Here is a 25651-nt window from a genome sequence, read left to right as displayed (position 1 = left end):
TATCTTACTATAATGATCAAGATTTGGCTGTCCCACCATATCTGAAGCAGGCATATCTGAACTTGTTCCCTCGTAACGGCAGCCAGTGTGTGTATGTATATATAACACTGCCCAGACAACCCACTGGTTCCTTTTAGTGATGTGCAGCTTTACTGATGACTGATGAAGATTATCCATCAATGTTTAATACCATAATCTTTAGCTCCTGTATATTGCTCGTGCAGTATTTTTTAGCACTTTTCTATGCCTTACTCTTTTTAAATCTGGCTTACCAAATAACCAACCGGTCAAAGATGTTTCACACTCTCACATACACTCATGCACTCACTCATACACAATTCCTATGTGCATACATCAAATGAAGTAGATTATTTTATAAACATTCGAACTAATAATTACAATGAGACTAAAATTTTACAACTTCGGTTTTTTCACTTTGTTGTTTAACTTTTCTGATTTTGTTTCAACAGCTTCAGCATCAACACTTTCATCTTGCTTGATTTTTTCAATTTTTGCACTGCTTATCCCTGAAACAAGCAGAAACAACAAGACGTGATTTTTACCATAAAAAAGTGCCTAGAAAAGGTATTGAGGGCATTTAGTGCTGGGAACAAATATGTGTACAAAGAATTATGCAAAAATACTGTATCTGAAATATTGCTTATAGGCCAACTGTCACTCAAGTACATCCTATATAACATAAAGGCATTACTCCTTTCTTAAAGAAAGGCAAACCAACAAACTGTCTTCAAGCTAGGTAATATAAATTCCTTGAACCTAGAAGACATCAAGTCTTGGTTTGTACACATTGCAGTAAGGTTACTGCATTAGGCAAAATTTGTGCATTGTAAGCTTGATATAAAATAAAACAAGACTGCAACAAAATGGATGACTTACAAGTACAAAACAATAAAAAAATGGATTGGGGTAGAGTTTAACAGTAAATGTTACATATTTCTTGGTAGTCACAAGTTAATTCTTTGCATCTGCATTGACCTTGAGACCTTCCATTTTTGCTCATTCATAGAAACATTTTAAAAATAAATGCAAGTATAAAGTGTTCAATTACAGTCAAAAAACAAAAATTTCACTTTATTTATTGTGGTCACAAAAAAGCCATGCCTAAGCAACTTATTGTACCAAAATGAAAATGATGATGCTTCTTTGACACCATCATGCTAAAAAAAAATGAACGAAGTGATTTTCATACTATTTTATCATACTCTCTTTCAAATACATGCTGCTGTTTGAGGATTATCTGGAACCGCTAGACTTTTTATTCCACATTCCACATGCAGAACAAGTGACTGTGTTGTAGTATCATAGCATGAAACAAACCTACATAAACTACTCTAATTTTGGATTAAAAATTAATTTTTCACAGACGTTACCTTGTTGGCGTAGAAATTCAGGACAGTCTCGCTTCAGATGGGATACATCATTACAAAATTTGCAGCCACCTCCTAGAAGCAAACATTTTCAAAAAGCTGTTAAGAATATTCTGCAAACTGTTGGTGCAACTTTGAAAAAGACCCTATGATATATTAATCGTACCAAATAAATTTTACCAGCGACAAAAGAAAAAAACATTCTATTGAAGAAAAATGTATTTTAAGCATTTGCTTCAAATTGTATTAGGTGAATGACTAACCTTTTGGGTATGCCCCTTTAGGATTATCTGGACAAAGTCTGGATATGTGTCCCTTTTGTCCACACACAAAACATTTTGCATATGGGTAGCTTCCTGCCAAAAATAAAATAAAATATTAATGTTTTATGCATTTTAAAAATCTTCAAAATTCTGTAAACTGTTAATATTAAAAAGCCATTGACAGCAAGAGGAGTTAAAACTTCATGATCGTCTGCTGGAAAAAAGCAAAACATTTAAAGTAAGAAACTTGTCCAGCCATTGGCATAACTGATTAAATTTAAAAGGCCTTTGTAAAATATTAGTACCCTTGTATAATGTCAACCCCATCCAATCAGAATAACACTTTCTGGGCCCTCAAAAAGCCACAAAAAAGACCTTTCTTTCAAACCTGAAAGTCACAGCAACACCAAAAAGAATTCTCTCTGGCTATGTGCTTTAAATACTTTAAAACCTTTAATGAAGTGATAGCTTATATACAGTGGAACTCGTCTAACGACCACAATCCGTTCTGGAAAGTTGGTCGGTACCTGAAATGTTTGGTATCCAAAACAATTTTCCCCATAAGAAATAAAGGAAATAGATTTAATTGGTTCCCAGCCCCTGTTGACTTGCTAATATTTGAAAGTTACAGGCTACATAGCAGCACTTGTCCCTGGGGTTTTCTTCTGCAAATCTTTGTAGATTTGCAGCACCTTCTCACAAATGATGCTAACACCTTCTTTTTCTCGTTTATATACAAAACAACTTTTCTACTTCTTCCATTATTTGAGGCCTTTGCTTTGTTAAAATCACTCCTTTCAAAACATTAGCTTCTTTAAGTCGAGACTGTTGACTTTGACATGCCATATTTGGCGGCGATATCCGACACACTCGTGCCTCCTTCATACTTTGAAATTATTTCCTTTTTCAATTCAATTGTTGGCCGCTTCCTTTTCATTACCTTGCTACTATTGCTCTTAATCTTCTGTGGAGCCATGATTGAGGGCTATATTTTAAAATAAAGCACAAAAATCATTAAATAAAAGGATGCGCACAGATAAAGATAACAAAAGACCAATCGTAACTGCGTCTCGATCGGGAATGATGCTTGATCTGAGATGCTGGTCACCTGTGGGTCACGTGACTGTTCAGCATCTGAATTTTGTTCAGTATCCAGCGCAAATTTTTAATGAAATTTTTGGTGGTTATCCGAAATGTTCGCTATCGGAGGCTTTCGCTAGCCAGGGTTCCACTGTAATCCATTAAGAATAAAAATGTCAAATTTTTCTCAAACGTTATATGACAAAATGAATTTTTATCTTAAAACAAAAATATGATAACATTATACCTGGAGCTACTTTGACCTGACATGCACTGGCAGAATGTTCTGTAGAACCACATTTAAAACATATTCCTGTTCCCTGAGTTGGGTCATCAGCTAGCATCATACATTCTCCAACTTTGTGGCCAGGAAGGCGACAGTTGAAACATACCTAACAAGAGAAAATGTGCAATAATTGGCAATTGTGCATCTAACATCCATCAGCTAGAAAGGTCCCATCATAAAAAACAGGAGTACTAACAAACATTTGAGAAACAAAATTTAACAAAATAAGGACCACGGACAATAGTTGTCATATGATGTTTGGTCACTTCGAGCTATAATGTAATAGCAGCCATAATTATGAAGAAAAGAACCTGGCTCAATGATTTTTTTTTTAGCAGCAGTTATCTAAAAATCTTGGAACAAATGCATAACTTCTGGGAACACAATGTCATAAGCCAAGCTCTGGCTTTTGACTATAGTAAATATATAACCATTGGGCACAACCTGCTAATCACCTCTACACAGTAAAACACCAGATTCAGTGCTTGAGTTGTTCTTGTAAACTGTCTTTCCCTTTTTGGCCTCACTTACACAAACATGGAATATGTACTCACAGATCTCCACTACTCCCCCCAACACATTCAAAATGAAAATCATAGCACACAAATGTGATTGATCCAGAAATGAAGGCGTGTATACCTGTTTCGCAGCTCGCTCTGTTATTCGTTTTACCCTCCTCTGTTCTCGTCTCTGTTCCTTCTTGAAAGCGGTTGCCAGTAAATGTTCCTCTGCGGTAATCTTTTTCCCTTTGATTTTGGGCCATGACTTCTTATACTTTGCATTTGAGTCACTATCCGACTTATTACGTTTTGCCTTCGGTTTCTGTAGTCCCTCTTTTAAAGAATCCCAGTCTGTCGCTTCGTGCTTCTTTTTATTCTCAGGCCCCCTTCTTGCAAATCGTGTCATTTTCTGTAAAAATATCGTTTATTCGTTAAGACAACATCATACATAACAATAAAAGGTGTGTGTTACGAATGATGTTGAAAGTACACTGTGACAGACACAGCGCAGCTGAAGATATTGGATATAAATAAAAATTATGTTACGTATATACATAATCCTTTTCACCCATAGATTTGCCTTGTACTATTCTGGTTTTATAACCTGCATCACAATCGCCAATCATACTTTATACTATGTCTAACTGCAGATATCTACGTGAAGCCTTACCTCACACTAAACGGAAACGGGTGATTTATCTCCCTTGCGGAAGCCGTCGCTGATTTTTTTTTTTTTTTTTTTTTAAGTTTACCCGTCAGGTTTATATCACGCATCATAGATAACGATGTTAATGAAAAGTTTACCCAACAGGTATTATCACGCATTAGAGATGACTATGTCCTGGGCCAGTGACCCTCCCCCTCCCACCTTCAAGTAGTTGACCTTAATCAGCTTCTGCAAGAGTGGCAGTCAATTCCTCAAAGTACTCTGGAGAATTTCTGTTCAGTCCATGAGACAACGGTACCTTTCCTGCATTCAGGCAAATGGACAAGTTATATCACCATCTCATCATAATGATAAATATGATATTTCAAATAATTATGATCAAATGATTATCATAGCATCACTTAATTTGTGCTCTTAGATTTGCCATGGTAGATTTAACTGGGTGTAACTATTAGAAAGTTGATGAACAAGTCACATGCAGTCTCATTCCTAACCAAGTTTATAACTTGCTTTACACTAGCAATCTTTACCATTATGTAACCCACAGCTGAGACATGTCTAAGCCTATGTTAACCTCAGTTTTCCATGAGGACTGGCGAAAAGACCACACACTGGATAACATGCTTTAACAAACACCAACGGTCCAATAAAATTTGAATACTTTTATTCAGTTTCATCATGGTACATAGTAATATTCTATTCACTACACAATGATATTACGCTTGTAAAGTGTATTTCCCCTTGTGGAAGCTGAGTGTAATGCGAGTTCCAGGAATGTAAATTTTATTTACATAACGTATCAAAAGTATTTTGCATATCAATAATATTTATCAATCACTTGAAATTGATGGTTCGTATTTTTTAATGACAGCTGACACACTTTTCTTAACTGTCCTTTTAGAAACGTTAAATCTACTAACAGTATTAAGAGGCAAACTTAAAGAAAACACTACTAGCTCGGTGTATCTGTGACACAACAGTGGTAACACATTAGCAGAAAATCTTTCACTCAACCATAAAAACACAAATATATTAAAAATCAAATTTTATTTAGTACACAGAACACAAAGACCACTTAAAAAATTAAGCTATAAATGTCTACATCAGTTTGACTTCTTGGGTTTAGGTGCATCATATTTGAGCTTGGAGCTGTACCACAAGAGGAATGGAATTCCCAGGGAGGGGAGAGTCATGATGGCAAACACAAGCCAGTCCACCTGAAACACACGACATTTCACGTAAAAATGCAATTTTTAAAATGTCTTTTAATGGGGGAAAATAGAATTAAGAGTATGTTTTACTTAGATCTGATGGAAGAGTAAATGTTATCATACATGGTAAATACAAAACTATAAGACATCACAGATCCTTACATGGAATCCCCTTGAGAAAAGATGTTAAGGCAGGCCATGAAACAAAGCAAGATTTCACCAAAGTTTTCAACATTTTATAGCCATAAGTGTCCATTATAGTCTACTTAGGCCCACCACACACCACAATAGCAGCTTTTTACCTTTCAGTGTATTAAGTTGCGACCCTATGCTCCACTGGGGATGAATAGGAACAAGAAGTATTCATTAAGCAAGCAGGCCTAAGGTAATTACAAGTAATAATATAGCACAGAACAGGCAACACTGCATGACCCTCATAGGAACCCCATATTTAAAGTGACTAAAGGACCTATTAGTAAAAGAATAAAATCTTAAAACACTTACAACATGTGGAGAAAAGCGTCTGTCAAAGTCTTTACGTGGCACAATGCCACCTTCCCCTGGGGAACTGCTATAGCCAATCTAATAAACACAAAACATTTTTTTTTTGAATACACAAGTGGAGTACAGATATAGAGTGCAAATAATCACAAGTAAGAATCAAACTAAAGACTGTCTCAGCCTTTTGTACATTACATTAAGGGACTACTGGGCTGCCGAATATTTTTTCTAGTGATTGGGTCAGTGGAACATTGGCCAAGGACTTCTTTCTGTGCATGAAGATGTCTGTAGGCATGTATCTTGAAAATGGAAGGGAATAGTCAAAACAGATTTGGAGAAACAGCACCTTATCCAAGCTTTACCACCATTAGAAAAATTTGGCACATGTGTTCCTAAAACACCACACTGCATTTTAACATTGTACAGTTGTAACCACCATAATTTAATTTTAATTTAATATATTTAATTTTCTAATATTTAATAAGCTTGTTTACCACTGCTCAAAGGCTATTAAATGATATGGGCAACAACACAAAACAAAGTCAATAAACTATTAAATATTTAGCTAATTGTGTTATATACCAGAACATGCCTGCCCCTACATGAATGAACATTGTTTTTTTAAACTGAGGTTAAACCATTTCACTTTTCTGTACCAACCTGTCTGTCTTGTGATTCCTCTGATACCCGATAGCTGACTTCAGCAGATGTAAAGTTAAAGTAGCCTGACTTCAATGGTCGCAGAATGACAGCATGTGTGACATTTGTATTTCTTTTGCTATGTAAAGGAACTTAAAATCTCAAGAGTGATTTAAACATTTTTTGCACTCATTAAAAACAAAAATATATCAAATATCAAGAAATTCACTTTCCACAAGGATACGGTGCGATGCGTTCCCAGATTACATTAAGATTTCCTCTCGCAATTTCAAAGTCTGCTTCTGGGAAACTGTCATCTTTTAAACGTATGTCAAGAGCCGAGCTGAAACATAAGCAAAAATAAGAAAACACTGCCACCCAAATTAATGTTCTTAGCTGATTGTAAAAAAGTCTAAAATGTGACATTTTTCCACTAAAACCAATGATCAAGCTACAATGATATTACACCTTTTGACATTGTACAAGTACTCTAAAAATGTTCAAACCTTGGAAAAAATTGTATATTTCCCTTAAACTAGACAGTTATGGGCAAGAAGTTCCACACATGTAGCTTAAGCATGTTACAAATACTCGTATCCCCCAAACCAAAAATTAAAGGTTTTTTTTCTTTTTAAGTCTCGAAATCCTAACCCTAAACCTTGTCATACACTTTTAACGACCTCCACCCAGCTTAAAAAGTCCACTTTCCCACTGGTTGAATAAGCCCTTCATTGCTTGTATTGGCAAACCAAATTTGCTCTGAACAATATATTATTATTGTTTGTCAGCCACTCAGATTGTGGTTGCACCACAAATTACCTCTGGCCACTTATCAGCTGTCTCAGACACACAAACTTACCTGCCTCCAACATTATAAATTCGGTATTCTACTGTCAAGTCTTTGCCTTCCACAAGGTACTGGTTTAAAATGTTTTTTGCAACCAAAAGTCTGGCTTCTGTTTCCTCTTCAGCATCACTTGGAAGATAACAAGCGAATGCCAAAAGCAATGCTGCTTTCCAAAGCTTCATCTATTAAAAAAAAAAATACCTACAATTATGTGATGGTTAATTGTCTATGCTACTAAAATCCGATTTTTTTTTTTCGTGAACGCGTATTTAACAATTGTATGACATTGTTTAAAAAAAAAAACCAACTATAACTGGTTCTGTAACAACTTTTTATTACCATATATATATCGTTACTAACAGATTCAGAATTAAAAGAATTAATTGTTGGAGGAGAATGTTGCCGTCGATATTAGCTATTCCACTCCTCCAACAAGACATCTGTCGCTATGGTGAGAGGACATATTTCGATATCATTATGATGATTACCCAAACCATCTATTCTTTTTTTTTTTTTTGCTATGTGAGGGAAAAAGATACAATAACCACAAAACAAAAGGTTATTAGATGACAATCCTTGAGAATATGACACTATGGTTTTAGAAACAAAAGACATCCCACATCACTGTCACGGCCACGTCAGCAGCATTTGCTTCTACTCCAAACACATCAAAAGACGTCAGGATCATAAAAATGCAGGACTCCGAATATCAAACAATAAACTATTAATTTTGATCAGTTAGTAACACGTAATCACTAAACGATAAAGGCATTAATACATTTCAACAAATCTCAAACCGTGTGCTTACTCACGTTTGCGTCTTGCGGCGAACAAACCGGAAGTGTTTACATTGACTTGTGGGATACTAAGAAATGCTGGATTGGATGGTTAAATAGATTTTTGAAAGCTTCGTGATACACAATTCATCAATAATCTCTACTTTATTATCTCCATATCACATTGAGGGGATAAACGGAAATGAACACATTGACTAGAACTTAATAATATCTCTTGTAAAAAATAAGTCTAAGTCAGTAGGATACGTGCCCCGCCTTCCTCCAATCTACGCTGATGGCGGTTGGTTTAACCGCGGTAGTCTTAGGTGAATACCGTAGAGTTGTTCAAAATAACCCAAACGTAAGTTTATGTCTAAACTTTGTCTTTTTGAAAAAGGAAGCTAGAAACTGTGATTATTTAAATGGAGTTTTTTGGTTCCACCTTTCTTCCGGTAACCATCTATACAGGTTGTTAGATCTAAGACTCCGGCGTGTCAGAAAAAGAAACTGTCAATTTATTTCTTTTAGTTTAATACCTAAATATTAATTCTGTTAATGATTGTGGGCCGAAGTTCAATTTCACAGAAGTCACCAAGATGTGCATCATAATCTATATGGCTCTATGTATCCTGTTTCTTTTTCAGTAATTACGTGCGTTCTACTTCGCCGACACATAAGGAATCACCATTTAGAGAGATGAGTTGAAGGTCGATGAGAATATGTCTACTTGAAGGCATTATTTAAAACACATTTTTGTTTAATAAACAGATCATCATTTACAATAACCGACATTTTTAAAAAGTAAACGTACACTTTTCTGCGCTTGTCATTGTTAAAACTATACACGTACTGCGACTGTCTTTTAGCAAAATTTTGTTGCCAGCAAAAAAAGTAAGCATCCCCAGTATACAATTTAACACAGCTTGTGATAAGTATGTTTGACTCTTGTTGGGTGGAAGAAAACATTACAGTTATCTGTTAACATTGCTCTGTCTCTGTTTTGACAGAAATGGGTGGCTGGACAGGCCGGGTGTCTTCAGCATCTTGACCTTTAAGCCTATCTGTCCACATTTCTCGATCGCAGTATCTGGATGTGAAACAAGACCTGACTGACACGAAGTTGTCCTGTTACTGTGCTTCATTTGAACTTACTAATGTTTTGAGCTTACATTAGCTAAGTTCTAATTTTTATTCTGAACTGGAGTTACCGTCTAAAACGATACGATCAGTCTTAATCCGCAGTCGACAGAAGACATCTTTTTATTGTGGCGACTTCTTGCACCTGTTCCTCGGTAGCGTCTCATAGTCAGGTCAGTAGAATCTGTAAGGAGGGTGAAGCAAGGAAGCGACGTGATTATCTAAAAATTACCTATTAAATGGGGGAAGAGAGAGATTGAAGTAAATTTAGTGAGCTGCTTGACATATATGTATCGCTGATGGCTGAGCCGTATATTGTGTATGCAGTCTCTTGTTTCCCTATAATTTGCGGGTGACGTGCTAGTAACAATCTTAGTCTCATCCTCTTAGCGTCAGGCTGGTGTCCAAGATGGACAGCGCCACCAACGTACACCTCGTGCCATTCCTGGGGCTTCTAAATCTGATCAAGGTGAAGTTTCTGGACACTCCAGAGGTGTTTCACACCTTAATTACCATTTTATGCGACTTCAATCCGCAACACCCAGAATGCGTCGCCCGGGTAAGTGATATAAAGAGCTTGGACGATGTGTATGTGTGTGTGTGAGAGAGAGAGAGAGAAAAAAGGAGAGAGAGAATGCAGTGGATAGGGAAAGCGAGAGAGTAAAAAAAAAAAAATAGAAAACGCACGAAAAATCACACAGAAAAACAAGTTAAATCACAGAACAAATAAAATGAAAGACCGCTCAAGAAATGTCCTGCGTGCTAACCTTTTTTTCCATAAGCTTCCACTTACGTCATATCACGGTGGGTGATAATGTCAATGGTCAAGATAAAGCCTTACGTAACGCCTCTCTGGGACGTAACATAACATCGGACTTGGTCGCGCTTGGTTGCAGACCAAGAGGTATGTGCGGACGCTGCTGCTGCGGGAGCCCGACTTGGCGCAATGTATGGTGACGTTCCTGGACGAGCCGCAGCTGGACATGTCGCTGCCTTCCACAAGACTGGACCTCAGGTAGTCAGGCTGCTTCACCGATGATTCACCCATGCCGAAATATCTTGAGCAACAGGCCATTCAGATCATCATCAAATGCTTCCAGTTGCAACTAACCGACATTCGTTGGTAGTTTCGGCTGCGGAAATTATATCAGAGCCTCGATTGTTTTAAAAGTGATTTTATACCGGAGCGTAGCTTTGATTGATGCATCGGTATTTGAATTTCTTGGGTCTTTAACTGTGAAAATGTACAGGAGGCATTGGTTTTGATATGGTAGAAGAAAAAGTATAAACCTTTGCACTCAAGAAAAAAGGAAGTACTCGCTAGTAGTTTTGCAGACCACAACACTTTTTCTCACACAGCAGACTGATGTAATTCGACCGATATATATATATAGTTATACATATAATGTACCACTAGGGGGTTTATATATCATAGTTCATAATAAATGGTCATCTCAGTTTGTCAGACAAAAATGGATATAGTCTTAAAATGTCCACTTTGAAGCCCTTTAGACCACGTACACATCATCGGTGAATGAAACTATGAGATTTCAGCAGAATCACTGCACATAAAACCGATCAATTCCTTTTTGTTTAGCAGCTCACAAGACACAATAGACCCACATTTCGAAGGAAACTTCAACAACAATGCCAGTTCCTCCACAACCAGACACGGGACATCACCTGAACCCGACGGTGGTGACACGACCTCCCCCGCAGCAAGTTCCGAAACTGCCGATCAGTCATTTACCCTGAGCCAGCTTACCTCCCCTCCGGCGGCGGGAAGTGCCAGGTCCATGTTCTGCGGGAACGCGAGTTCAGAGGTCAAGGACTGGGGCACCGACGGAGACATGACCGACCTTGCCCTTCGAAGCTGCTGCACGAAAGTCCATCTGGCGGGAGATCAGGAACCAGGCGCTTCTCTGACGTCGTCCTCTACACCTCCAGGACAATTTGTACAGAACCATCAGGCGCAGACCAGCGCTGTAGCTTCTCCTCACCTGTTCAACTTGTGCGATTTGCGCAACGCGGGCCTGCTGCACGCCACCTGGCTGACCTCTGCAAGCGGCTCTCATTCCTCCTATGGAATCATGCCCATGACCTTTCCTTGCCTTATTCCCGCGCCGCTGCTTCCAGGCACGGCTTGCATCCGCCTGCCACCCTTGGACGAGGGCTCTTTGTCACAAGCAGCGCTCAGCACGCTGGCTACCAATAGGGCCAAACCGTCCACAGCAGCTTCTGCCCCGGCTAACCTGCTGTTCATTCCCAGCATGCAGCAAGCCGAAACGGTCGCTGGAAACGCTGCGGGCATGGCTATAAACAAACATTCTCTTCTACCTGCCATTACCACAGTCTCATGTGCGACAACCAACGGGACATCGCCCAAGTCTGCACAGGTATCTTTTGCTACTGTTCTTATAACCTGCATAGTCATGGTACGAGTATATGATTTGTTGCTGTGGCTTCAATGTAAAGCTCAGCGGATTGAATATAATTGCTGTGGCATCGAGATGTTGTCTATGCTCTAATGATGACACTATAGAAATCACACAAAGAAAAAGGAGATTTAAATATATTATTTGGATCTCAGGAATCTACTTTCTATTATTTATCCACATAAACATTTCAAAACTATACATTTCAGCATAACTCTAAATGGATCACTGAAGTTGCATTGGTTAATTTTATCTTCACTGACAGTTTATGGTTAATGACTTAAGCCACAAGGGCAAAAAATGGGACATTTCATATGAACTTTTTTGTTATCCGTCCTGAAACATTTTAATTAATTTTATATTTATGAATTCAAGGCATGCAAGCATATGTTCCCGAGTGTCAACACTTCATATGTCCTCATTGCATTTTTTTTCAACCTCAGTGTGTATTGCAGGCTAAAATTCATTCTTCTCAATTGATGTGCGAAGACCAGCCAGCAGCAGCACAGTTTTTATCTTCCCATGCCAACATGCCACCCATTATCGGAGCAGTTCAGAGTAGCACCATCCCTCTGGAGTCAGGGCTTGCAACCTCCAGCATTTCCCAAGCAAGTTCCACATCCAGCCTGTGTCTCTCTCAGCTGCTTGGTCAGCCTAATGTGGCCCCCCTATCTGTGGGCAGCTTCCTGGACAAACGCAATCACATTGTGGGTGGTCAAAGTATAAAGACATCACCAAGGAAGAGGCCAGAAGGAGAGCTAGCCAAAGAAAAGACAACTTTGTCAGGCAAAGCAAGCAGGCCTTTGCAGCCATTGTCAGCTCAAGTGGGTTTGAGGGGCAGTTTCAAATTATCATCTACCTCAGCTTTAATGTCTTCAGGGATCGAAGCTATAGGTTCAAGCCGTGTTGCTCCCATTTTCCATTCACCCCACCTTCTTAGTCCTGGGGCAACATCCCCTCGAAACCCTTCTGCTAGTAACCTGATTTCTAGTAAGTCTCCTTCAGTGCAGACTTCCCTGGGTTCCAACAGCAGTTTGGCAAGCTTTCCTTACATCCAGCAGATGGTACTGCCTGATGGGCAAGTTTCCTGCGTGTCCTTGCATCACCCCCAGGTCTTCAGCAGCAACCCAAATGACCCCTCCACTCAGCCTCTATCAGCCACTCAGAAATTAAGTGATGCTCACATTAGCCTCTCTCTGCACAAAACAGTAAGCGCAGAGCTAAGCAAATCCCCCAAATCTTCGGATTTCAAGAACCAGGAAAGAAATGAGATATCCACAAAGACAAAGAAGTATTCTAAGATAAGCAACAAATTTGCCTACACATTGCCAGTGGGCAAACATTCATCTCCAGAAGGTTCAGTACCCTCTGTGCATGACAGCATGGACCTTTCTGGCAACACGCAGGATGTCATTAAATGTTATTCATCTATCTCTCGCAACAGCCTTGGAAAGATGAAGACAAAGCGGAAAAGGGTAAACATTGCAGAAAGTCAACTACCACCAATTTCAAGGTCATCTACCAAGCTTAAAAATGTGGATAATTTATGATGTTCTTTCCAGATCCTCAGAGGCTGTTATAATGAATATATTTTACATACAGTTTAAGTAGACTGAATGATATTAATAATCTCTATTCAGTGAGAAATGACATTTCTCTTTAATGTTTATGGAACAGACCCCTGTAACAAAAAGTGCATAAAAACATGCATAATTGTGATGACTTCGAAAAATAATATCTGCCTAGTGTTGTCTATGTCTCAATGCCATAGTTTCAACAACTTGTGTAATCCAGTTTGCAAAGTTAAACCTTTAAGAGACTTCAAACAGATGTGCACAGATGTGCAAAGCAGCTATCATCTTTCTTCCAAACCAATCACACCTTTTCTCTCAGTTCGCTGGTGTACGAAGGCTAACAGCTTCCTTTCACATCATCTGTAAAAAGCTATTACATTTTGATTTGACAAGATTTCTAGTTAGCCATGACCTTGTTATGTTTCGAAATGATTACTAGAGATTCTTAGTAATTACATTTTAAAATACCAATCTTTTCTTTTCTCATAATTTTAGAAATATAAGTCTGATTTATAATGCATCTGTATGAAAGCTAGATGAAGAATACTGTTTCCCTTTTAGCTCTTTCATTCTTTTATACTTCGGGCTACATTAATTCTTCTTTTGGCTTTGCAACCAATCAATAAAGTACACATTGAAAATTCAGTTTAAAAAACGATTTTGCTGATGTATTCAGTTTTCAAGTACAGTTTACCACATTTTCAAAGACAGACTGCAACAATTAGTATGGGACATGAGTGCAAGCAAGTCATCATTTGTCTCAAATACTGTTTGCATTGCCCTATCCCTAATACTAAAGGTAAGCTCAAGGCACTGAAACATACACGTGCAGAATGCAGATTTCATGCTTATTATCAAATAGTAAGAGAGTTAATTTTTCCGACACTTTAACAGTCTGTGACTAAGATGGTTTTAAGTGTGGGAGTGATCTCATTATTGTTAGTTCATGATTTAATGGCAAGGATATGTAGTCTTTTGTAATTTTTCACTGAATAAAATTTGGCATGAATTCACTTGTCAATTTTCAAAGCACTTTTAACTTTAAGCAATTTATTTTGGTGATTATAAGTGTGTGCATATGGATCATGTGTGAAATTATGTACAGTCTCTTATGCAATAGAAAGTGAAAAGAAAACAAAATTTCACCTTCAGCCTTTAATTACAAATCAAATTATTTTATTTTTCAAATATAAATCATCTGGTCTTTATTATCAAATTTGAGTGTGACAAATGGGTCATGAAATCAAATAATACATAAAGTGATCCTTGCATGCATAAATCAATTGAAGCACTCAAATTTTTGTTAAATCCACACACACACACAAAGGTATGTGGATATCACATTCACACAAAATATTTCAGTTATCTGTGATACAAAAGACTTAATATCTATCACCACGCAGTTGACATTTCTGTTGGCAGTATGTACAACTCCAAACAGCAACTGTGTTAAGAACACTGCTTTGAACTTCATGCTCTAAACGGGGTGAAACAACTTTAGCTGTGTGACAGCCACCTATCACTTTGAATCTATTCTTGCACAGATGCATTATCAATGTTTTTCTTTTTTTTTTTTCTCTCCCTTTGAACTCTGATTTCTAGGCTTGTATAAGAATTTCATTTTTAAAAAGAATTAAAAAATCACAGAAGCATGCAGCACAAACCAGCCTCCTGTTATGCTTCAGTTTACAGTGATCACAATCTTAGTGTCTTCTGCATTATCACTCAAACATCAGCATGAAACAATGCACAGATAGATTACAGTGACAAAAGCCATAATGCAGGATAAGCATCTACATATCCTCACTTCCCACATGCTCCCTCACTTTCAACTCAATGCACACAACTTTCAAGACAATTAAATGACATACACTGCCTGTTTTGTGGGATGTGCAGCCTGAACCCTCACAAAATGCACTATTTAGAACCCTGTGTCTCTGGCATGTTCAACAGATCAAGGAAGCAATGAGAGGCTGGAAAAAATTCCTGTCACCTCTTATCCAACAGATGGGCTGAGCACAGGACAGCACAAACAAGTGCAAGACCAAACAAAAATCATTACCCACTTCCCCATATGTGCCAGTTCAGTTTGGTAGGTATCACCACTCTTCTCTATGGCAATAAAACTAAAAACAAGTCTGTGTCAGCACATTATGTTCAATTACACTCAATCCATTTCAACTGAGGTAGCGGAGTCCCGTTTCTTTCAATACATGATGGTCGACACAGCAATGACAAGCCAGTCCAGCATAAGGCCCACATCCAAAGGTATGCATTTGTGCATAAAATCCCACAATACACAGTATTTCCAACAGGCAGCTCTCATATTTCAGAACTGACATCGTGTTCTAATGCTTCTGGGTCATGCTTATACCAAATGCAAGTCTACAAGACAGACTTCCCAGTCAAATAAAGATCTTGGCATCTAAATCACGCTAGCAGGTTCTGTTAGAGTTACTTTGGTTAAACTGAATGAGACAGGTGCTGTTTGGTCCATGACAGCTCCCAGGCCAGACATGTGGAAAAATATGAGTCTTTTTCTGCTTGCACTGTCAAAGTATGTACACCAGCCTCCTTGAACACTGAAGAGATCTGCCCACAAAAGATCAAGGAGCATTTCTGTCACTTTATTAAGAGCCAACGTTCTCTTCCTTAATATGTGCTGGAAACAATGGTAATTTTGAAGAAAATTTCCCAATTTTTTTTGTTCTAATCACTTGAAAAGTAACAGCAGAAGTTCACATGTTTCATCAACGAAGACAGTGAGGAGCATAAGCAACTGATGACAAGTCAGATAGAGATAAGCAAGAACAAAATACATCAACATAACAAGCTGACCTGTGAAATAACACGCTGCTCCACAGCAGACGAAGAGATCTGAACATGAAGAGTGGCCATGACCTTGGTAGATGTGTGATTCCATATATGAGGGTCCCGATATGACAATACTCCATCTACAGCTAAAATCTAGAATCACCAGAAAAAAAAAACCAAACAAACAATTTTTTTAAGTGCATTTCTGAAGTTCTTTTCATCTCACCACATACATTCCATATTTCTGTTCCTTTTTTTGTTTTTAATCTCTTTGAAAATGTTGCAGCCTCATCATTGCATTTCCATAAAAGACCTCAACTTGATACTCACCTTTTGGAAGGCTTCTTCGAGAACTGTATCCATGCCTGTTGGAGTCCTCAAGAGTAATATGGCAGTTGTCTCCTTCAGCAGTGGAATGACACTCAACAGAATAAGGGTGGCAATGAAGAGTGAGCAGATGGGATCGGCAATGTTCCAGCCAAAGTTTTCAATCAACAGCGAAGAGACGATGACACCTACACTACCCATCGTGTCTGCCAACACATGCAGAAAGACTCCTGCAAAACAACAGTGAAGAGACAATGACACCTACACTACCCATTGTTTGCCAGCACATGCAGAAAGACTTCTGCAAAACAACAGTGACACGCAAGATGCAATGCAAATTTGGTTCAGTGAAGCTTCAACACACCACTTGTTTTATTAAGAAAAGCTATGTACTTTGTATGCAACATAATCTACTTAGTAACACAAAATGAAAAGCTGTAATTCTGACTTTATCTTTACCATAAAACCACTGTTTTGTTAACTTCTGGGAGATAGTACACCTGACTCCTATTGGTTAATGTGATCAACTGTTTAGCAAAAACTGCTTAGCATATACAGTTGCTGGTTCAAAGCCTGCTCACACTTGAGGCAGCACTCCTGTCCACCTAGCAGCTGTCCTGCAGAAACAGGTACCTGACTGCTGAGGGAGAGAACTGAGTTAGGTTAGCAAATTTTTAAATTCACGATCCTTATGGCCACTAGGTTGTTAGACTCTTTTGCCCTTTTATCTTTTTCAGATATTCTCTAGCTTTGACAATATGAGTATTTTGCCAAACGAACCTTCCATGTTGGTGTTGTGGATAGGCTGGTCGTGCCCATGAAAGCTGCTTGCCTGCTGACAAGTATCACCATGGGTCCCATGAGAATGCCCATGAGGAGAATGTCCATGGGAGGAACTCCATGGGAATGTCCATGAGATGTGTTGTGAGAGTGGCCATGAGATATGCTGTGAGAGTGGCCATGAGAAGATCCACCACCATGTGAGTGCCCATGGTGGGACACTGAGCTTTGGAAAGCAAAGATGCCAAACAGGTTGACGATAAGCCCCAAGGCTGACACTGTCTGCACAGAGAAGCATATCCATTTTGTCATAATCACAAAGATTACACTTCAAAATTAACATGCTCTTTTTATGTATTAGGGGTCCAAATCAGCATGGTCAGGACTGTATTTGTTTTATGTTTTATAAAAAGAATGATGAGAAGAAATGTTCTCCGTTTTTATCATTTATTTAGGTATAGATGAATTAGTAAGTGAAGAAATGTTTAAAATATAAAAGCATTAAATGCTGGATCTTAAAGACCAACCCGAATGGTTCACCATTTTTTTGCAGATATTTATAGACATGGGCCACTAACTAACCTGTAAATTTCAGCTTCCAAAACCCATCTGACAATTATTCGGCAACAAAGTATTTAATTTGCACCTGCGATATAATAATCTCTGCAAACAGTGTACCATGTCATACTACAACACCAATCACAATATTGCCAGCAAATCAACACCAAACAGAAAGAGAATGAGTGACTTTTCAGATTATTTGGATGCTGAAAGTCTGCATTTATCAAGCTATGGTAGCAGTTTTTCAGAACTGGTGGAAACTGCACAAACAAAAACAATACATGCTCAAGCCCAAGAATGTAACAGTAATCAAAATACACTAATTTCAATATCAAATGACCAACAAATTAAGTGATTAACATTCCATGAAGAAAAAAATCTTTTAACTGCTTGCTGGCACTTACTAGAAGTCTTTCTGTCTTCACTTCTGGTGGCTCAAAAAGACGAGTAAGGGCTTCAGTGAAGACAAAGATACCAACGACGATGAGGAAGAGACCATTGATAAAACCAGACAAAACTTCAACTCGGTCATACCTGTACCAAATAAATAGATCAAAACCATTAGAAAATAAGCATGTTTGCAAGCGCATCCATGCGCACATGTACATACACTATCTATAGCACCATAAATAAACCAGATGTTATTGTATGAACACCAACATGTCTTGCATCTTTTAAGAGGTAACTGTTCACAGAATCACCCACTTTAACCAAACTGGTATTAATCCTGAATTTGAGCAGTGTGATCACAGAAGCGTGGAAGACCTCTATGACTTTTCTTTATATATCCTAAATATTCATCTCTAAATAACAGATATACAGGCGGTCCTTGGGTTACGTCAGCCCCTAGTTATGATATATCGTGGTTATGACACATCTCCCATTTACTGTATAAAGCCTTGTTTTGACTGAAGTGGTTTTGCGTCGTAAACGTCATAACGCGTACTGCGTGTTTTTTTATTACTCTTTATTATTCCTGTTTCATTTCATTATTAAACATATTTTATACGTGTTTTTTCACAATTACTGTGATAGGATAGGATTTATGTACAGTATTTACGTATGTTCCGAGTTGCAGCGAAAATCTGTTTACGGCGCGACGTAGGAACAGAACGTCATAAGTCAAGGACCGCCTGTATTTCATTTTGATACCACAGAGTCCTCTGCTGTTTTAAGGATTACCTCCTGTATAAGAACCTAAAGGGTAGTGTAGCCATTAAAGTTGTCCTGTGCGTAACAGAATGCTTCAGATCTCCAAGACTATGTATACCACATAAGGTCATGCAGTGTAGAATGCCAAAATCTTGTTTTGTGTATTCCTCCTTTGGCTATCAAACTTAACTTACTGCAGTATATATGGTATATAACCATTTATTATTTCTTGACTTTATACATTTACGTATGAGCAAGCATATATACTTTACTTTTGTGGTAATGGAATATGGTGTGTAATCATCTAATAATAATTTCTTTATTCAGGTTTTGGAAGGCCATTTGGCCTAATTCATCAAATACTGCTGGTTACATGCATCTCAATACTAGGGGGTTGTACACATACATAATTTCTTTTCTATTATGGGTCTACAGAATAATAAAACACAGTTTTTCATTAACTATTGACATACCCAAATGAGAAAAGACGGGTGGCTTTCCATCTTGACATAACTGCAGCATAAAGGCCCATGACCAAGGCAGAGCAGTCAAACATCATGTGGAATCCATCAGAGATGAGGCCCAGGCTGTTGGTCCATGCTCCATACAACAATTCTACAAATGTGAAGCCCTGAAATTTTAAAGTAAAGCAGTAAAAAACCCACAGAAAGTGAGTGCTGAATGCAAGAATAGATGGGTAGCCAATGCAGAAAACCAAGGAGAGGACTGAGATGGTCCCACTTCCTTGCGAGTTCTGTACTTTCTGGAGCTTATGAAGAAGATATGCAGGGCAGCATGCAAGCAAGCAAGGAGTTGCAGTAATCAAGCCAAGAAAGAACTAACACACAGACAAGAGTGTTGGTGGTGCACATAGAGAGAATCTGGTGGATGGCAATGATCTTATGTATCTCATAATAGGCAGAATGACATACACCTGTGCCTTGTTTATCGAGAGTCATGACTTGAATAAAACATACAGTGCTTCTGGATAAAGACCATGTTCTGTTTTTAGAAAATAGACTTACCAAGTTAACGCACAAGAAGTAAAATATCTTGCGGGAGTCTGATTCCTCAAGAATTTGACGAAGACCATTTCTCAGCACTAGCATTAAGGAGTGGGATGTCTTGTGAAATGCATCACTTGAAAATGAGTAGAGTGGGATTCCTGCTGGAGAGTACCCTATGAAACTTCCTTTAGCAGCTCTTCCAGCAGACAACAACATTCGAGCAGCTGAAAGTAACCAAATCCAGCTGCTACCTTCACAAATATTTCTCCAAGTCTATTTTACTATGGCAACCTACCAAATGGTGAATGTACTCTCTTAACTATAACACATACCAGTATATATGACATAATCTGTTTTTAAAATAATTACTTTATACCATATTTTTTCATAAGAGTTCCTTCTATTTTTACTGGCTCATGTTACACACCAAAACATCCATAAACTTAAACTTTCTTTTAAAAAGGTGTCAATACCTAATCATCTTCAAAATAAATCTGATGTCAGATTTTTTTATACAAAATAGACAAACTACACCCAAAACATTTTTTCTCATTTATTGAAGATAAAGAAGAGCAAGAGTTTTCTTACCTAAAATAAAGATCAAAACACTAAATATGACACCACCAGACAGCACATGGTCTTCTGTAACAATGTCTTTAATTTTATGTAATGTTGTAGCCTTGGTCACATAAGGATGGTTCCATGTATAGCTGAAGAAGATAGCTCCCCCAAACATGGCAACGGATGAATAGAATGCAACACGCGCCCCTTGCAGATGACTGATGGCAACATTCTCAATGTAGTAGTCAATGATGCAGACAGTGAGTATAACAATAAGAAGTGGGATAATAGTATTCAACCAGGAGTGAACTTCTGTCTGGAAATGTAAATGAAATACATCAAAAAGGCACCTATATTAAAATAGTAAAACAAAAGGCAAATTCAAAACAGCAAAAAGAGAGAATGAAGTATTGGGTTGTCAGAAAAGTCATGACACATTTTTGTAATAGCTAGCACTAGTTCATTTTCGAAAGTACTAGTGCATCTATCTTGTAGTATGTGACATCTGACGGTTCTAGCTTCATTCAAAAACAAAAAATGAGTGATTTGGTCAAGTTTTAGAGATTTTACATTAAGTTAAAAGATGGAAGACCAACCTGTGCATTTTTGCCATATTTTACTTCCATATAGGGAAGAATGCATCAAGCTTGTGAAAAATTCCATAAAGTTTACAGTCACAATGCTCTACAAAAACATCAGATCCAACGATGGTTCATGAAGTTCTATGCTGGTAATTTCAATCTCAAGGACGCTTCTCAGTCATGGAGGCTAATTGAGGCTGATAACGTCATAATAAAAGCATTGGTAGAGTCAAACCCATGTTACACAACTTAAGATATTATGGAAACACTGAACATTTATCATTCTTTGTTCTGTATATAAATAAATGCCAAAAATATGTCATGACTTTTCCAACAACCCAATATTTTTTTATACACAGCATTATTAAATTATTAAAGAAAAGGCAGATCAAATCTGGTTAATATGATCAATAATGAAGTCACAATATTCATGAAAAGGAGTAAGGTGAGACAGAGATGTAAAATATCTTATAATTTCTTGACAGTTATTTTTTGTTTAATTGTCTATAATTTTAGCGTCCTCACCTCTGTTGTAAGATATGTGAACCCTGCCCAAGGCCACAGCAAAAGAGCTGACACAAGTGATGAGAAGGCATGTAGCCGCTTGGCCCCACCTACCTCCACAGAAAGTTTCTTAGAGGCACTGTTGTATCCCACATGTAGACACAAGGTGATGAACAACAAGACCACCCCACCCTGTAAGAAGATAGCAGCCTATTGTAATATGCTGGCAATCAGTAAAATTACTACCATAGTATTAAAGGAACACAAGACTCATAACTTACTTTGTGGTCAGACCAGCCAACAAAGTCCACAGCATGATTGAAGATGTGAGACACAAATGTATGATGAATATGTTCAACTGCAATTCAAAAATATGCATCTCTTAGAAGCACCATCACCCTCTGTATCTGGAGATTTGATGAAACTCTAATGATAATAATAAAAAACATTTATATTGCCCTTTTCCAATGATTTGCTCAAAGTGCATTACAGAAAAGATGTACAGAAGTAATCAATCACCATGTTGAATCAACAAACATGCAATCATATTCACATATAACTGACATGCTCACTCCTACAACAGACACACTCACACACACACAAAGTAAATACAGACACACATTATAGGATAGGATTAGGATAGGGCTGCATTGAAGCAGCTGTCTGAAAAAAATGGTACGAGAATCAGAGTAATGAAGGCTGATGTTCCAAGTTGATGGGGTTTGGTAGGAGAAAGATCTCTGTCTATATATCTTCGTCTTAGTTGGACTCAAAAAAGATTGGTGTCAGAAGACGTGAAGAGGTCATGCAGGTATATAGATTTCTTTCCTCTACTCTTACACATATATAAATATATCACATGCACACATGCATGTGCATTTACTTATAAGCATTACACATATAAGCATGTACTATGCATATATGTTGACTCTGTACTCCCTTTTACACTAGGTATTCATACATACATAATACATTTTTCTTACCCAGCAAAATAAACCATTTGTGCTATTTGTTTCTGGTTTAGATGATTTAGTCTTATAGTCAATAATACAAACTGAAATCAAGTACCTTCACTTTCTGTCATGAGCCCCACCTTCTCATCATGGTCAAAGAGAAGTAGCACAATAACAGCGACAAGAAAAAACACTGCTCCTCTTGTCTGGGTGAAGAAAAGTCAATGGAGTGAAAATAAATATGCAAAATATAAATTTCTGTTTAATAAAACATAACTAGAAAGTTTTTTTGTTATGGAAAAATATGCACACATGCTCTATTCATTTGATTTTTCACAATACAAGCATAATTAGCAAGCATTTTTTGCTGAAAAACAACCATCTTTCCAGCCTGATTTTAACGACATTTTTAAACTGTTTTCTACCACCATTATAAAACAACAGACACTATCATATGGCTTAGGCATAGCAATAATCACTCACTTTTGCTGGACCCCCAGTACCATGAAACAAAGCTGAAGCACCAGCAATAATAACCAGGTCACTATGTTCAAACAGGAGAATTGTTCTGAAAAGAAACATTATGCAATGTTATCAACTGTTTGTTTTTCTAACTTTGATGAAAATCCATACAAGGAAACACAAAAAAAGTTCATTGAATTTTACTTCATAATTTGTGTCTAGACTTGTGACATATTTGTGCTCAACCTTGATATCAAAAAAAGATTTACTACGTTTCATCCCAAAACATAAAACATCATTCGATGAAAAAGGGTCTTATATGAATATCACCTTTACTAGCTTCCTTATCCATTCCTGATCTTGAGGATAAAGTGCAGGGTAGTTCTTGATATTGAAGGTAAAGCTTACAAATATGTGGTTCACAATTTCTAATACAGAAATTCTTCTAACTATGGATCTCCCTTCAAATAAAAATTTTATCTACTGAAGTGGATGGTACACAAGTGAGAAAACATCAAGCAATTTTGCTTATGATTAACAAGAATGACAAGACAAGACTCAAGTTTTTAACTGCTAAATAAGTTTAATCAGTTGCTTATCCTATCTTGATTTTTCAGATCTTCATCTTCATCTAACCTCCTAACATAAAATTAACAAGCAGCTAAAGAATAAAATACCTAAAGAATTGCTTTCCAGGAATTAGTTCAGTTTTTGCTTGGTAAGTATTGATTTTGATCTAAATTAGTACCTGAGGGGACCACACAAAGTAAGACCAAACAGCCACAAAAAGCTGATTAGACTCCCAAACAAAGCATGACGGCCCACACGAAACCACTGCAAAGAAAAGATCAACATCCACTTTAGCTTCACCTTTGTAAGGTTTAGTTTACATGAGCAGGAAAAGTGCTTTTTTTTTTCAGGGCATGTGCATGTATGTGAATGCTTAGATGCAACCAAAAGTCAGAAATATTGTATACATTAAAATAAATATACACACCTGATTCTTTGTAAGTCTGCGGCCACTGGTAAAAGGCTTTTGCAGGAATACAATAATTACAGCAGAACTGGAAAATTACATTCACACACAAAAAAAAGAAAATTGTCAGTCTCATTAAAATAACATTCCAAAATTAAACATTTTATATATCTATCTTTAGAACTGTCATAACTACAGACAACCTTGAATTTTATTCTATTATCTTCAAGCATGTACAAGAAATTTGACTCATTTTTCTCATTTTAAACATAAGGTGGATAAGTGCAGCAGATTAAAAAAAAGCTCCTATGACATTTGCAATCAATTTGTGGATTCAAAGTCATTGCATGATTTTTTTTTACTTTGAAACCCAAGTGTGCATACCACATGACTAAACAACATATTTATAGTTAAATATAAGCATCACTTACCCTAACTTAAGGAAAAAAAGGAAGAGAACAATGGGGATGAGTTTTAAGAGGTCATAAGCGATGAAAAGTCCAGCTGCCCTTAGTATCTTTGATACTACTAAAACAGCTGAATACAGGGCAAGCCTGAAAAAAAAATGTCATCAATGACATCATAAACTCTATTGTCTGATATGTAAAACATGTATTTCACTCAAAATTTCATTGATTTTTGTGTCTTGACATTGTTCCAAATTAAAGTAAATAAAACTTATTGCAGCAATAAACATCCTTTTTGGCAGCTTGCAACTGTAGATTAAAATTCCATTCTTAAACGAGACACTCTGTAATACAGGTAATGAGACTGATGATTTTCCTTAAATGCACGTATGTAAACACAAAAAAAAAGTACATGTGTAGCAAAGTACACATAATACTTTCATCAATGGTTCCTCAGTGACGCAGAAAAGCTTCTATAATAACTTGAATAAGATTCCTCCTAGCATCCATTCCATCTCACAGATGTATAAAGTCATCGTGAGTAAATCTGATTTTAACAGACAAAAAAAAAAAAGAGCTGGCACATCAAAGGGATGTAAACATTCATCCTGCAACAACAGGAAATAAACCTAAGAACGTAATAACACAAAAATGTGAAACGAATAATTACCTTGATGATGGGTATATTACCCGGCCTGGAAGAGTGTCTGTTCCATAGCCTGCCATTACCTGGAGATGAACTACTACGTGCACACTGCTTGCAGTAGAACAAATCAAATTTTACCTAAGATCGAAAGTCTCCATACATTGCATGACTTTCCAAGCAACGGCTCATTTAATGAGTCCTTGAAAAACTTCTGTAGCTGCAGTCTCTTTAACAGAAGTATTTTACGAGGTTGATATTTCTGTAAGACTTTGCGTTTCCGAATGTATTTAGAAAGTAAATCAAAGGAGCGATGCCGATCTCTGTGCCGTGGCAAGTTTCTGCTACCACCGGAAGTGACGGTGGAGACAACAGAGTTACCTTTCTTGACAGCTCTTGCGCTCAACTTTCGTTTCTCCTGTGTTTTCGTGTATCGATCATGAATACCGGAACTGTCTTCCTTTTTGTGAGATTATAACACATTATAAAAGTCCTCTCAGGCTGCTGTTTTTTCAATGTAATAGTGATGAGTTAATCATTGGACGATTGATAGTGGAAATCTTTCTTGCTGATGAAAAATTCTTTTGAATCGTGCAAATGTCATTGCGTGAGTATAGGG

General features: G+C 37.4%; 4 protein-coding genes across 8 annotated transcripts; 1 reads left to right on the top strand and 3 right to left on the bottom strand.

Annotated features, from left to right (window-relative positions):
* Positions 1-359: 359 nt before the first annotated feature.
* On the bottom strand, positions 360-4292 carry LOC112553971 (zinc finger CCHC domain-containing protein 9-like). 4 transcript variants are annotated; one of them, XM_025221519.1, is made up of 6 exons: positions 4188-4292; positions 3657-3926; positions 2979-3123; positions 1652-1744; positions 1392-1463; positions 360-527 (listed from the first exon to the last, which is right to left on the bottom strand). In XM_025221519.1, exons 2-6 carry the CDS (start codon positions 3921-3923, stop codon positions 415-417), a joined length of 690 nt encoding a protein of 229 aa, XP_025077304.1. In that variant the 5' UTR covers positions 3924-3926; positions 4188-4292; the 3' UTR covers positions 360-414. The 4 variants fall into 4 exon arrangements, with proteins under 4 accessions (XP_025077304.1, XP_025077303.1, XP_025077302.1 ...); XM_025221518.1 differs by having other exon boundaries at positions 4086-4195; XM_025221517.1 differs by lacking the exon at positions 4188-4292 and adding an exon at positions 4072-4177.
* A 922-nt stretch (positions 4293-5214) lies between these two features.
* On the bottom strand, positions 5215-8274 carry LOC112553973 (translocon-associated protein subunit beta-like). The gene is made up of 6 exons (XM_025221521.1): positions 8195-8274; positions 7395-7564; positions 6780-6878; positions 6557-6668; positions 5900-5977; positions 5215-5401 (listed from the first exon to the last, which is right to left on the bottom strand). Exons 2-6 carry the CDS (start codon positions 7562-7564, stop codon positions 5288-5290), a joined length of 573 nt encoding a protein of 190 aa, XP_025077306.1. The 5' UTR covers positions 8195-8274; the 3' UTR covers positions 5215-5287.
* A 129-nt stretch (positions 8275-8403) lies between these two features.
* On the top strand, positions 8404-13563 carry LOC112553970. 2 transcript variants are annotated; one of them, XM_025221516.1, is made up of 7 exons: positions 8404-8519; positions 8803-8865; positions 9166-9468; positions 9686-9854; positions 10192-10310; positions 10896-11691; positions 12186-13563. In XM_025221516.1, the coding sequence occupies exons 4-7, from the start codon at positions 9705-9707 to the stop codon at positions 13278-13280; spliced, it is 2160 nt and encodes a 719-aa protein (XP_025077301.1). In that variant the 5' UTR covers positions 8404-8519; positions 8803-8865; positions 9166-9468; positions 9686-9704; the 3' UTR covers positions 13281-13563. The 2 variants fall into 2 exon arrangements, with proteins under 2 accessions (XP_025077301.1, XP_025077300.1); XM_025221515.1 differs by having other exon boundaries at positions 10893-11691.
* Positions 13564-14444: 881 nt separating this feature from the next.
* LOC112553969 (zinc transporter 5-like) lies at positions 14445-25428 on the bottom strand. Its single transcript, XM_025221514.1, is given in 18 exon segments — positions 14445-15830; positions 15833-15896; positions 16143-16271; positions 16449-16675; positions 17226-17342; positions 17345-17507; positions 18191-18320; positions 19412-19569; positions 19964-20169; positions 20534-20822; positions 21613-21783; positions 21873-21949; positions 22660-22750; positions 23028-23112; positions 23755-23840; positions 24004-24070; positions 24414-24536; positions 25060-25428. Coding segments are annotated over 18 exon segments (2340 nt in total). The 5' UTR covers positions 25116-25428; the 3' UTR covers positions 14445-15729.
* Positions 25429-25651: the final 223 nt, after the last annotated feature.

The sequence above is a fragment of the Pomacea canaliculata genome, linkage group LG13 (assembly GCF_003073045.1).
Source record: "Pomacea canaliculata isolate SZHN2017 linkage group LG13, ASM307304v1, whole genome shotgun sequence".
NCBI lineage: Eukaryota > Metazoa > Mollusca > Gastropoda > Architaenioglossa > Ampullariidae > Pomacea > Pomacea canaliculata.
This window is presented reverse-complemented; position numbering and strand designations above follow the sequence as displayed.

What these genes read in the sequence shown, in the direction of transcription:
- LOC112553973 (XM_025221521.1), bottom strand. Translation starts at nt 7,564, where the DNA reads ATGAAGCTTTGGAAAGCAGCATTGCTTTTGGCATTCGCTTGTTATCTT. An exon ending in ATCTGGGAACGCATCGCACC is followed by an intron (nt 6,669 to 6,779) that starts GTATCCTTGTGG and finishes ACATAGCAAAAG; the next exon opens with AAATACAAATGTCACACATG. An exon ending in GACGCTTTTCTCCACATGTT is followed by an intron (nt 5,402 to 5,899) that starts GTAAGTGTTTTA and finishes CGTGTGTTTCAG; the next exon opens with GTGGACTGGCTTGTGTTTGC.
- LOC112553970 (XM_025221515.1), top strand. Translation starts at nt 9,705, where the DNA reads ATGGACAGCGCCACCAACGTACACCTCGTGCCATTCCTGGGGCTTCTA. An exon ending in ACCCAGAATGCGTCGCCCGG is followed by an intron (nt 9,855 to 10,191) that starts GTAAGTGATATA and finishes GCTTGGTTGCAG; the next exon opens with ACCAAGAGGTATGTGCGGAC. An exon ending in CATCGCCCAAGTCTGCACAG is followed by an intron (nt 11,692 to 12,185) that starts GTATCTTTTGCT and finishes TGTGTATTGCAG; the next exon opens with GCTAAAATTCATTCTTCTCA.
- LOC112553971 (XM_025221517.1), bottom strand. Translation starts at nt 4,143, where the DNA reads ATGATTGGCGATTGTGATGCAGGTTATAAAACCAGAATAGTACAAGGC. An exon ending in CTATGGGTGAAAAGGATTAT is followed by an intron (nt 3,927 to 4,071) that starts GTATATACGTAA and finishes ATATTTTTACAG; the next exon opens with AAAATGACACGATTTGCAAG. An exon ending in TCAGGTCAAAGTAGCTCCAG is followed by an intron (nt 1,745 to 2,978) that starts GTATAATGTTAT and finishes TATTTTTGGCAG; the next exon opens with GAAGCTACCCATATGCAAAA.